This window comes from Pelmatolapia mariae, linkage group LG6 (assembly GCF_036321145.2).
Source record: "Pelmatolapia mariae isolate MD_Pm_ZW linkage group LG6, Pm_UMD_F_2, whole genome shotgun sequence".
Lineage (NCBI taxonomy): Eukaryota > Metazoa > Chordata > Actinopteri > Cichliformes > Cichlidae > Pelmatolapia > Pelmatolapia mariae.
The window spans coordinates 18275017-18288319 of record NC_086232.1 but is presented as its reverse complement, the minus strand read 5'-3'; the positions used below and the strand labels follow the sequence as shown (position 1 = coordinate 18288319).

Below are 13303 nucleotides of genomic sequence, written 5' to 3'. Positions count from 1 at the left end.
GGGAATAAATGATGGAGAGAGGGGATCAATCAAAGGAGGGGAGGGGGAGGCACCTGCCCCCTGACTGGTCCAGTCAAGCCCAGAGATGGAGCATGATGGAGGGGCTAGGCTCAGGTGCAAAAAAGGAGGGGGTAGCTCTTTGTTTGCTTGGTTAAGTGTGAGCCAGGTCAAAATGGCCACAGTGGTCTGTGGACATGTTAAGGTCCAAAGTCAGGTCACAAACAGAGAGAGGCTGAGCGTGTTTGTGAAGGGGGTTGTTTAGAGCGCCTGCCTATGTGTGTGTGTTTGTGTGTACGTGTAAGCGTAAGGAGGCATTAGTCATCATTATGTGGTGAGATGAGACTGTCTAATGCTTCTTTGCGTGATTACCTATGTGGCAATTGTCTTTCCCTGACCTGTCCTACCTGGTTACCATTTGCTGCACAGATGCATCGTCGGCCTGTTTTTCACAGGAGTCACGGTTTACATCGCATTGCAAGGGTTACAACAAAAACACAAATATGCTCTGACTGTACTAAAAAAATTCAAAAAGCAAGCTGAACAATAAATCATTATTATGTGCAATATACCTGGATGTTTTAATTGGATTATAACACTGGTAGAAAAACGCTGAAAACAAGACTACAAATCTAGGAGCCACACAAGCTGCTCTGAAGAGGTTTTTTAGCAAAGCAGTGTTTAATTCTAATGTAAACATGCTAAAAACTATCATTTTAGTATGATGAGCATATAATGAGCGTAATTTAGCAAAGAATGCTACTCTCACTACTCTCAAACCGACGTTTTGGACAAATTTTGGACAGAAAGGGAAGCGCACATTCTGATTGTGGCTCTGAGATTTCAAGTGCGGTTTCAAGTGCATTTTACCTGTCAACCTCAGAAAACACCAGCAAATAGAAAAACACTGCAAGAGCACTGAAAACACAGCGGAAGCTCAATAAAACAATGAAAAAAAATCTTACAACTTAAAACTTTAAGTTATAAATATAACATAAAAAAAAAAATCAAAGGAACACCACTGGCAGGTTGGGTGTGGTATCGTGGATACTGACATCGAATTTTATTATCACCCATGTGACTTAGAGGACGTCAGTCTCGTGGTGACACTAAAGGAAAGTCGAAGCATCACCAGAGTCATGAGGTTTAAACCTGATATGAATGTTTGTAAAATAAACAACACAAAACTGGGCGATCGTGGCTCAAGAGTTGGGAGTTCGTCTTACCATTTATACCAAAATCCTGAGGAGATATTTCAGTCTGGACCAGTGTTGGGCCAACAGTAAAATCAATACACCTAATAAAAGATATACATAATCAGATAATGGCCAAAATCTCAAAGATGTCTAATGATAATTGCAGGTTTAATATATGCAAAGGGTCAGATTCTGAATGAAGGGTCGATATCTCGATATGTCTACTGAAGACTTCAAGTTCATTAATCATCAGTGACATAGCCTTATTCAGCTGGATGTGAGGGACTGTACACAACAGTCCATGTGGTTGGAGACCCAGTATCAGCATGCACTCTGAGTGAGCAACACAGATATCCAGATAATCAACTGTAATAAAGGGTGCTTCACCTCCTACTGGGCAAACAGAAATACACTTCAGAAACCTTAATTTGGTGTTATCTCCAATAGTTGGTTTAAATAATTCCAGATTTCCCGCATATGTTTTTTTGTTGACAAGTTCCCAAATCTGTGCGGTAACTTGACTTAAGTTGAGCATTTAGATTTTTGGATTTCCCGATGACTGGATGATCCAAAGTGGGCTGGGAAGAAGGAGCCTGATTCTTGACAGTAAACTGGCAGTGGATGTTGGGAATTTAAAGACAGAGAAAATCATTTCACGCTTGTGAAATCTGTCTTTGTTAAGGAAACATTTCATGCCTTCCACCTACTGTAATTACTGCACCTGAGAACCGGGCAGAATGCGAAAGAGTGAAGGAACGTGAAGGACTAGAAAGAGAAAGAAGGTCAGCCTAACCCTTCGCTCTACTAGTCGTTGCCATAGTGTGGCTGAGCGATTTATTGACCATCTCAGGATGTGCTCCAACCAATAGAGTGGAACAGTATGAAGGAGAGACAGTGAGAGGCCAATATGAATGAGTGAAAGGATCTCTTTCCTTGGACTCATTGATAATGACATACCTGCTTGGGCTGTCCGTTAGTCCTATAGCACACACTACTTAGGCTCTAACTGGAAAATCAATAGGCTCCTCTCTCAGAGACCTCTGGCTGCCATGGCTCTTTGTGATTGGCAGCTCCAGCCGAAGGTCGTCCCTGGCGACCACGAGGGTTTGGTGGAGCAAGCAGCCGAGAGGGTGGAGGGGGGTGATCCCTGCAGTCTGACACTTTGGGAGAGCTTAACGATATGGGACTGGTTGCTACATAACACACCAGGGTGGTTTTCCTTGACTGAATGGTCCTTCATTCAGCTGCTTGAACCAACCCTGGGTAGCCGTCACCACCCCGCTAATTAGAGTTACCAATGTCTTCTCAGTGGGGATTTTATTATTGCGTAGTGCAAGGCTGGACACTGACCTTTAGGACAAAACTATTGACATTCTTTCAAATGTTTTCCATCTCTGTTTTTTTTTTTTCTTTTGGAAGAAATATTTTGGAGACTTTGTGAATTCGCAAAATATTTTAGGGGTATTTTTTGTAGCAGTTTGCATACAGATAAACTGATGACTTCGTATGAGGCATATAAACCAAATTAATTCGAGTGAAGGTATTTTGATGTTGAATAATGTGCAATAGTTTGTAAATCTGTCTGGTCCAGCGAGGGATCAATCGTTTACATCTCTGCCATCAATTTCTTTATAAATGCTGTGTCACAGTTCTGATTTCGTAAATATACCAAGTCACAGTACACAAGTTGATAACCATCCTCAATCTGTAAAAAAAAATCTCATCTTCAAGCACTTTAATGATCAATGGAAAGCATAAACATATTTCAAAAGATTAATTTCCGCTTTTTAATCTGCAGCTGCAGCTCCTGCAACGCCCCCTTCAGTATTTTCACCCTTTACTTTATTCAGCTGTTAACACTGCAAACTCCAAACACAGTACGATAGCATGGAGCACGCTCAAACTGCACTAGGAAGGGTTACAAATGCCATCCAATCAAGCTTTTGCAGATATTCCCTTTAACCAATCAGCTGGGGGGGCAGAGCGGATTTCACTTCCTCATACATGCGATATTAGCAGTCTCCAGGAGAGGCTCTGCAACAATAACTCTACATGCAATATTGATGGCTGGTGTCTAAACGCAGAGAGGGTGCTGTTAAACACACACATACACAGGCAAACGCACATCTGCTCTGCTCCGTGACTTCATCAGTTCTGCTATCTGCCGAGCAGATGCAGAGGCCTGCCAGGCAATTAGATGCCTGCGATGATTTTCTTTGAGCTCTCTATGGAGCTAGCAGCTGGCTCCATACGGGTACGGGAGACGGCAACAAAACGTGTGAACAAGAACATCAAAATTTACTCTCTCGGTTCACACGTGTGCGGATGTTACTCATGTGCAGTCTGTGTGTGTGTGTGTGTGTGTGTGTGTGTGTGTGTGTGTGTGTGTGTGTGTGTGTGTGTGTGTGTGTGTGTGTGTGTGTTGGGAGGCAATGAGTCACTTTCCCTGGACCTATCATGTTTCCAGAGAAATAAAGAGGAGAAAAAAGGGAATTACCTAAAACTGGCAGCAGTGCTACTATACCCCTCACTTCAAAGTACAAAGCAAGAAAGAAGATCAGTGTTAATGAGTGCAACTCAACTCTCAGTTTACTTTAGTACTGATTATTGAGACTAACTATTAAACAAGTAGATGAACCAAATAACCAAATTATCACAGTCCCACCCAGCTCCCACCTGATAAGGAACCAAATGTATCTTTGAGGCTTTGACACCAATCGTAAACTAAGGTATACAAATTTTGTAGTTTATGCAATCTGGAAAGAGAGGCGATAATTGTGTGAAAATGGCAAACTCAAAGCAAGAACAGAAAGGGGGGGGGTGCGTGTTTTTGTCTAGTTACTCATCAGCTGGCAGATTTGTGCAGTCAGTTTTGCGCTTACGAGGGGATGGCTGTGGAGTCGCGCAGGCTTGGATCAAAGAGCTCTTTGACAGGATCTTCTCTACACTCAGAAATGAGAAAACCTTCCAGGAACGCTGAATGTTTTCCAGAGATGTACAGAAGAACGTATGAGTGACTGAGTGGGGTAAATGAGGTACAAACAGTTGGCATTTGCCGTTCATATATAACAGTATATATGAAAGAAACTATGAGGAGTGTTAAAAAAGCAAAGAAAATGCTAAAATCTCTACTCCAACATGTGCTGACTGCATTTCTGTTTTCCAAACTTCGATGGACATGTAGCAAGCTAAAATCTATTGACGCTCCTATTCTGACATATGGCTGACCTTTGCACTTCGGCTGAAAAAACGATTTTATTAATCCGACACAAGCTATCCATTCTATAATAAAAATGAACACAGCGGCTCAGGAACGCGTGGTGTGATAAGTGGGCCCGAAAAGATCCCTAGCGTCTATATAAAACTGTGCATTTGTGTCACCGTATATTTCATTAAACTAGGCTTAGCATCTCCTTCATAATATTTGGACACTTGCTCTCCAAGTAGAGCCGATTAATCTCTCCGGAGCTGCGAGCTTGATAATAAACAGTCATCCTGAAATCACACAGCCAGACATTTTTTCTCACTTATTTCATCTTTTACTAAATTCCAAAGCCACATTAGGATAACGGCCGCTTGAGGGAAGACCTGGCGAATATCAGTTTAGTATTTTTATCATCAGTATTTCACAATAAATCTATGTTTGGAAGCCAAAATAAAATGTCACGACGCACCAGCAACACTTCCCCTTGAATGTTTTCTTGGTGAGGAAAGTTAATCTGACACTAAAACTCTGTGCTATTATCTATGGGGGTTGGGGTGGGGGTGGGGGGGTCCTGCTAGGTTATTATTAATAAAGATAAAAACTCACTCATAGAATTTAATGAAATTAAATGTAGGGGGTTTTTAGCACTTATTCCTACACCTAAATGAAGCAAAATGTGCTGTTTGCACAGGAGTGAGGCAAAAGCAGTATATCAAAAGTGTGTGTGTGTGCGTGTGTGTGTGTGTGTGTGCGTGTGTGTGTGTGTGTGCGTGTGTGTTTTAAACACATCTAGTTTGAGCTCAAATACTAAAAAGGTCTCAAACTTCTTTTACAATATAGTTAATAAATTACACATCATGACTAACTTCACACTTCTCAAAATTATCACCACTTGTGGAAAACGCAACATGATAAAGTCCAGAAAATGTGGCAACTGTGAAGGTTGGCTCATTAATCTGAGGCTTTTCTGAAATGTTTATGGCTTATTTCAGTATCTTTTGCATAGTTTGGCCACTTCATATCAGCGGATGGCTCCTGGGAATCATTAATGAAGCAATATTCTGCCTTATCTATAATTTAGTAACAAGTGTCAAAAGTTTCCTTTATTTTTCTTATTTTTGTTTTTTACATTTCATTTGCAGGAAGCTTGGAGCAAACTCCATATTTGACTCTTTGAACAAAAATCCAGCAACCTTGTTTTCTCTGCAGCCTTCAGGTTGCAGAGGAAACGCACGACAGATTCTCTATTCATCGGTGGCAGCCACAGCAGAAGGCCTATTTGCCTCCTACCAACATTCACTCCGAGAAACACCTTCCACATGAAGCTTCAAAAACGATGCCTGATCGCTGCTTATTATTGATTTTATTTCAAGAAAATGAGGTCACAATAATCGACAGCGGTCTTTAAAAATTCTAGGCCTAATGAGATGCTTTGGTCAAAATATATGTTTGCATAAAATTAATCCAAATATTTAAACTAATTTTTTAAAAGACCTGAAAATCTCAAATGTTTCATTAAGATCAAATTTAAGACGCACTATTATCGCAATGTCTTTCTCTGGAGGCGTGACGGGATAGAAAAGGACTAAATATTACATGTTGCTTAAACATGCCCTCACACCCCAGCCTCTCGTCTGTGAGAGGATGTAATGGCTTCTTTAGTTCTCCAACACGCGGTGACAAAGGGACGTCTACGCAAAGACCTCTAGTTAAATTATTCAGTATATGGTCAGGGTTCACGGCGATCAAGCCACGGGCGGTGTGTGAGTGTGTGTTAGGGAAGACGCGCGCGCGCACACACACACACACACACGCTGAATAAGTTATTTAACTAGACACAATGTTGTGTACTGGCTGTGTAAAAGATGCCAAACCAATCTCAAAAATACATTACTTGATTAGTTGAACAGCTCATCAGGTTTAGGAAAAGTCGTTGGGGCCGTTTTGGTTTCGTTCACGTCACTAAAGAGCTTCAGAGGGGAAGCTGCAGGTGCATTGGACACATTTATCCCAGCAAACAGTACACCGACAAAACTGTGTCGATCGGACATTAATCAACAAGAAGAAAAACATACATAATAATTAATTAAAAGAAAATGACCCATGGATGTGATATAAAAAAAATCGATTTTCACAAAGTAAGGAGAATTGGGACTGATTTCAGATGAAGAGGGAATAAAAGAAATTTCACTTTTATTTCACAAAATAATACCAGCAGATCATACCTGGTGTTAGGTGTCTAATTCAAAACATGGAGAATACGCCCAAAATCCGCAAAACCCCGAGTATAAAAAATTAAGTCAGCGATGATCAAGAGAGTATTTTTATGAAGAAAGTGGCGCAAAAGCCAAAAGCCTATAGACGTTGCGATTACTGAGCCTTGGAAGTCGGAGTGGCATTTTTATTTTTATTTTTTAAGATAAATTAAATTAAAAACTAGGAGAAATAGCGAGGCACTTATCTGCAGAATGCAAGCAGCTGTTAAGTTAAAGATTCAAAATCTCAATCCTCAAAATGCAGGAGAAGCTGCGCGTAAAGGAGCGGCACTGGTCGTGGAAAAAAAATGTTTTACAGTCGGCGCGGAGTTTACACCGGCATATGAAGTATAAACCTAAAGGTTTGTGTTTTCCTGTGTCTACTTGGGGAGCGCTGGACTGCATGCACCGTGTGCCCAGATGCTGTCGAAGCGAACTGGAGCTCTCCTGCAGGACCGTCTGCCTCTGGCAGCTCTGATTGGCTGCCTGCACTGACAGCTCTGCACATGATTGCAGGAGGAGAAGCCCGACCCCCTTCACTCTTCTAAAGGAACCATTCATAAAGTACACAAATCCAGCTCAAAGCTGAGTGTGGACGAAAAGTGAGCGGGGGCACAGAGGAGAGAATAAGAGCAAGAAGAGATGAGTGGTCATACGCGGCGTTTTAGCCTTTAGCGTCTACAGTCCGGGAAACGGATGGTGACCCACAACCTGAATATGAATCTTTTTAGCTGTGCTGGAAGTGCTCATGTCTTGGACTGATATTTAGTAAGCTATTACGTTGCATCCCTATCCGTTTCCTCCTCCTCATACTGACGTCCATCCGCTGCAAAAGCAAGGAGAAAAAAAAAACTTTGATTACACATTTTTCCTGCACGGTGAGCGTTTGCCTCTGGCTTTACCGGTAAGCATTGGATCCGTCAAATTACTGCGACTCTCCGGTGTACAGCCCGGACCTCTGCCCGAACATGATTGCGACGCAGGCAAAGCTGGTTTACCAGCTTAACAAATATTACAACGACAGATGCCAAGCTCGCAAAGCGGCCATTGCGAAGACTATAAGGGAGGTTTGTAAAGTGGTGTCCGATGTCCTGAAAGAGGTGGAAGTGCAGGAGCCCCGCTTCATCAGCTCCCTCAGTGAGATAGATGCGCGCTACGAGGGGATGGAGGTCATCTCCCCCAATGAGTTTGAGGTGGTGCTTTACCTTAACCAGATGGGGGTGTTCAACTTTGTGGATGACGGCTCCTTGCCCGGCTGCGCGGTGCTGAAGCTGAGCGATGGCCGCAAAAGGAGCATGTCGCTGTGGGTCGAGTTCATCACAGCCTCGGGCTACCTATCAGCCAGAAAGATCCGCTCAAGATTTCAGACTCTGGTGGCACAGGCCGTGGATAAATGCAGCTACCGTGACGTGGTAAAGATGGTCGCCGACACCAGCGAGGTCAAACTACGGATCAGGGAGAGGTACGTGGTGCAAATCACCCCCGCATTCAAGTGCACTGGGATTTGGCCTAGAAGTGCAGCTCAGTGGCCCATGCCCCACATCCCCTGGCCCGGCCCTAACAGGGTAGCAGAAGTGAAAGCCGAGGGCTTTAACCTGCTCTCCAAAGAGTGCTACTCGTTAACAGGGAAGCAGAGCTCCGCAGAGAGCGACGCCTGGGTCCTCCAGTTCAGCGAGGCCGAGAACAGGCTGCTAATGGGAGGCTGCAGGAAGAAGTGTCTGTCCATCCTCAAGACTCTGAGGGACCGTCACCTGGAGCTGCCGGGACAGCCCCTCAACAACTACCACATGAAGACCCTGCTGCTGTACGAGTGCGAGAAACACCCGAGAGAGACCGACTGGGACGAGTCTTGCCTCGGAGACCGACTCAATGGTATCCTGCTGCAACTCATATCCTGTCTGCAATGCCGCAGATGTCCCCACTACTTCTTGCCAAACTTGGACTTGTTTCAGGGAAAGCCTCACTCAGCCCTGGAGGTTGCTGCTAAGCAGACATGGAGACTAGCGAGGGAAATCCTCACCAACGCTAAAAGTTTGGACAAATTATAAACTGGTTGTCAAGACTGCGGCGAAGGACATTTTTGGGATAAAATTCAAAGACTATTCTTCAACCGAGTCTCCAAGAAATGTGAAAAGAAAATCAGCAAGAAAATAATGAAGCGAACAAACAAAACCCCCACTTTTTTTTTAATAATAAATGGAGCAATTGGGCCCCTGCCGAGAGAAAGTGAAGGTACATTTTCAAATAAATGTAATAAATTTTAGTTGTCTTCTTTAAATGTTTTCACAAAGTGAAGAAACTTTTATTTAAATATATGCACAAAAATCGTTAAGTGAAAGAAGAAAATGTAGCGTGCCAAGTTCATTTTTTTCCATTATGTGACTTAAAGAAGAAATGTTAATAAAATGTTGCAAATTAAATTACAACTTGGCCTCATGTTTGGACGTCTTTGGACAGCTGAGATGGCAAATTTGCAAATCTGTTTCACTTTAGCTTTTAAAAAAAAAAATCACAGGACAAAATGTAAGTTGATGAAACAGGCAGAAAAAAGATTAATATGATTTAGCAATTTTTTTTTTACTTTTTTATTTTTAAAAGGCCCATTTTAGGCCATAAGTTATTGTAACAGTGCCAAGCTCAACGGGATTGGATTTTTTTGGGTTGTTGTTTTTTTAAATGAATGTAAATCCAGGCTCTGGTGTTAATGTGTAGGTCTGGGAGCATCTGTGCTCTGTTTGAACAGTGGTACAAGCAAAGGGCCTACAGCAGAGTGGTAAAAAAAATCTAGTAATGAACTGATTTTACTATTTGAAACCTTTATTGCCATATTTATTTATATTCATTCTGATATAAAACAACACCCAACTAAACGTGGATTTTATTAAAATAACGCTTAAATAAATATGATAATTTTACAGAGTGTCAGCCAACACCCACCATACACTGACAACAAACAACCACCTGTAGGTCAGCACTCCTCTTACTGACCAGTATTACTAAAACAAATTTAAATCATTTTTATTTTCAAATCAGAGCATAATTTAATACAATTTCAACTTTTGTGTTTTTCTTATAGTGATGAAACAAATGCTGCACACTTACATGATACAATTGCTAAATTAGCTGTTATAACAATGTTCTACCAATAAAGATTATTTTTTAAATTAAACTTAAAAAACTTTCAGGGGAAAATAAAAAGAGTTTCATAAAATCCAGAAACCACTGTAAAGAGAAAATAAAACACAGACGCAGTTGGAATCCAACCTTATGGTAACTTCAACCGCGTCTCCTCTTTAACAAATGTTTAGACAAGCTTACAAATGAACTAATAAAATATTTTTTATTAATTTTAAAACAAAGCAGACATAAAAACACACAAGATTCTGTGTGACATTTAGATGCCAGCAGGGCCTATCGGAAATCCAAGCATGTCTTCTGTAAGTGACCGTGAGAAACATGATCAATGGAGCTTGAGTCCCTTACCTTTGGATCGATGCTCTTGAAGCTGGGCTCCTCTTCATCCACCTCGAAGTAGAGCTCGGAGGCGGTGATGGACAGGGTGCCTTTTACTACCACAGCCGGAGCCACGAGCTGAGCGCTGGTGCTCATGTTTACTGGGCCTGGAGGACGGACAGAGACACAGGCCGATCACAAAACGAGAACGTCAAACTGGGGGACCACTGAGCGCTAATGCGAAGCTGTAAAAAGGAAAATCAAAAGAATCTAACCTGATGGAAAAGTTAAAAACAAACCAGGGATCTGGTTAATTCGTGAAAGTTAAGCATGGTAAACGGTAAAGATAACGTTAAAGTCTGTCCACTTTTAAAGCTGACGCACAATCGCGCAGTAACCAACTTCCACGGTATTACTTTTACAATAAAGCTGCCATGTTTTTAAAAAACAAAATGCTTCGGTTGTTTAAAATAATCAGCGTTTTATTGGCAAATTTAAGACAAAACCAACACACACGAAACAATAGAAGTTCACCAACACGTGTTTTTACTTTATATAATAAAACGGTGTGGGGCAAAAAAGCCGAAAACACTAAAAAAAAAAAAAAAGAACTGATTAAAAATACTACTTTGCGTCACAACTGTCAAAACTGACTGTTCGTCAGGATCCATTGATCGGTGGCTTCTGGGAGAAGCTGTATTTCATCTCTCATCAATCTTAATTTATGCCAGTATGACAATGAGAGCCTGGCTCAGGGGAGCTGTGGGTGGAAGCTCTGCCCGGCTCTGCGCATATGAGGCATTGTATTTGCAGATGTGCGCCGCGGAGCTGCGGGCTTGATTTCCCCGAGCACCCTCGCGCTCTCGCGCTCTCGCACACGGATGGAATAAACAGATATGTATATAGTCATCCCTTTGCCTGTCGTGAACCCCGTGAGTACTGACATGTTATCCGTGGGTTGAAATAACATTTTTTGTTCGGTTCACTCAAAGACATTCAATTACACCTGGAGCAGACAGCTGCTTAAGAGCACAGCTAAACCTCTCCCGACAACTTCTACGCACTTCTCGCGGGATAAATCACACGATTAGACAGGATTCAGCGTTTAATCCCATTGTCATCCAGATGCATTATTTTTATAGCACTCTAAGCCCAATTACTGCAGCTTAGTCTGCTGAGCGCTGTCACTGCGCATAATATGCGGATTACACGGCAATAGGCCTATTAAATTAAGATTATTTAAATAACAGACATTAAAAAAAAAGGGGGGGGGGGGGGGCAACATCGTGAACTGGAATCTAATTCTCATTCTGCAGCTGCAGTAGCTGACCAGGCTCACATGCAGGGAATTTAAAGTTTTATCAAAATAAAAACTACCCTCCTTCAATCAGATAATACCTCATTTCAGAATAAGCTATCCTGGGGTAAGCTGCTACTGCCAGATAAAAAAAATGTTTAGAGTTGCTGCTTGGGCCTGTGTGTGTGCCTGTGTGTGTACAGTATGTTTGTAAAGCAGACCTCCATTGGCAGAGGCAGGAAAGTTAAGATGCCATGGTGGCACTAGCACTCCAGTGATGTGCTATGAGAAAGTGATGTATGCTCATTAAAAAGCTGGTTTTCCTTTGTTTATAAAGGAGCTGTACACACAAATTACTCAAGTATGAATGTAAAAAGAAGCACAGCAATATAATAAAACACCAAGGTCATATTGGAAAATCACAGCCTGCTATGGAAGATAAAGAAGACACTGTTTAGATTTGTTTGTACGATAGATTCCTCGTATTCAGTGCAGTAAATCAGAGTTGCACATGTAGCAAAAACTCAAACTACAGTGCCGCCATTTCTTTATTTGGTCTGAACTGCAGGGGGAAAAATTACAACACAGACACAAATACAAGCAGGGAGGTGGGGGAATGACCGAGGAGCAGGTATGGGAGGTGGCGAACACGAGCTGCTTCTTTACCTGTGACGTTCTCCAGGTCCTTGTCCTCTAGTGACGACAGAGTGTCATCATCTCCGTCAAGGGATGCCTCGCTCTCTGAGTTTTGATTTCCCAGAGCCTGGCTCCTGATGGACTGCTTGCCTTTGAGAATATCGTCCTCGGATGCTAGAGTGGGAAGCAGGAGGGGGAAAGGGCCATCTTATTTTGCATTTGAAGTAATTACAGCATAAAAGTCAAGGTTGTATTTCATACTGTAGATCGACACGACACGAATGCACCCGACTTTATTTTATGACGGAGTTTAAGGACACAAATGGTTGCACATCAAGTCCATTAAAAAAAACAAAAAAAAAAACAAATAAGAAATTGATGCACATTTTTAAAAAAGAAAAGAAAAAACAGCTCTTATAAGCAATCCCCTTACACACAGTAAAAAATAACAGTGGACTAGTTATTTGTATCCATTATCACACAGTGAAAATAAAAGTGTTTGTTTCTTCGTTGAATTAGCTTAGGCAAAATCAGTCAATCAATTGCCAACAGTCTTCTTCAAGATTCAACTCCAAGTAAAATCTTTTATTTCATTTTCAGAACATAATTTATGTTTTATAAAATGAAGAACAATCCGAGGCCTTTTAGTAAGATAAGGCAAGTTTTTTAATATGATCTGGATGTTATGTTTTTTGCTTTTTTTCACTAAAGTGAGCATAGTGTGTTTACCCTAAATGCAACTATTTGCATTTGAGTCTTTACCTCGATTCAGCGGTTCAGTGCAGCGCTCACGTGTATTGCATTTTCAGACAGTCACAGCTATGAACAAAACGTGAACGACACGAGACAAAACCCAAACGCAAACACAACCCTAACTGCATTTTTCCCCCATTTACCATGAAGCATAACAAACACAACTTCACACTCAGGCTTTTCAGACACATTTAAACAAAAATGATGGTCACACACGTCCCGTTTTGATTTTAACTGACACAAGTTGAGATTCCAAATACATTATTTAAAAAGACAAAAAAAATCTGCAAATCTGCAAACATTTACAGAGCCCTGTACTTCCTCAGCGGTGCATGGTAAAGATCCACAGACACAAGTTCACAACACAAAGACTGGCTGGCAAGTCTTCTACATTTGTAAACATAGCTGGCAATACAGTGAGTGCTTTCACTGCTTCTGTGCACGACTTTGTGTTCTAATCCAGCACTCAGCTGCAAGTAACCACGTTCAGTCCGGCGAGTCGCTGAACGCA

At 41.7% G+C, this 13303-nt stretch overlaps 2 protein-coding genes across 9 annotated transcripts in view; one reads left to right on the top strand and one right to left on the bottom strand.

Annotated features, from left to right (window-relative positions):
* lrba (LPS-responsive vesicle trafficking, beach and anchor containing) overlaps nucleotides 1-13303 on the bottom strand; it is a 178403-nt gene that overhangs the window by 56959 nt on the left and 108141 nt on the right. For all 8 annotated transcript variants that reach the window (XM_063476071.1, XM_063476072.1, XM_063476075.1 and 5 more), the window contains 2 exons: nucleotides 12070-12213; nucleotides 10137-10273 (listed from right to left, as the gene is read on the bottom strand). In XM_063476071.1, the coding sequence (XP_063332141.1) occupies nucleotides 10137-10273; nucleotides 12070-12213 (281 nt within the window). The remainder of the gene's footprint in view (nucleotides 1-10136; nucleotides 10274-12069; nucleotides 12214-13303) is intronic.
* mab21l2 (mab-21-like 2) lies at nucleotides 7217-9063 on the top strand. The gene has a single exon (XM_063475211.1). It carries the CDS (start codon nucleotides 7622-7624, stop codon nucleotides 8699-8701), a length of 1080 nt encoding a protein of 359 aa, XP_063331281.1. The 5' UTR covers nucleotides 7217-7621; the 3' UTR covers nucleotides 8702-9063.

Excerpts from the sequence above, each read along its gene's own strand:
- mab21l2 (XM_063475211.1), top strand. The coding sequence starts at position 7,622 with ATGATTGCGACGCAGGCAAAGCTGGTTTACCAGCTTAACAAATATTAC.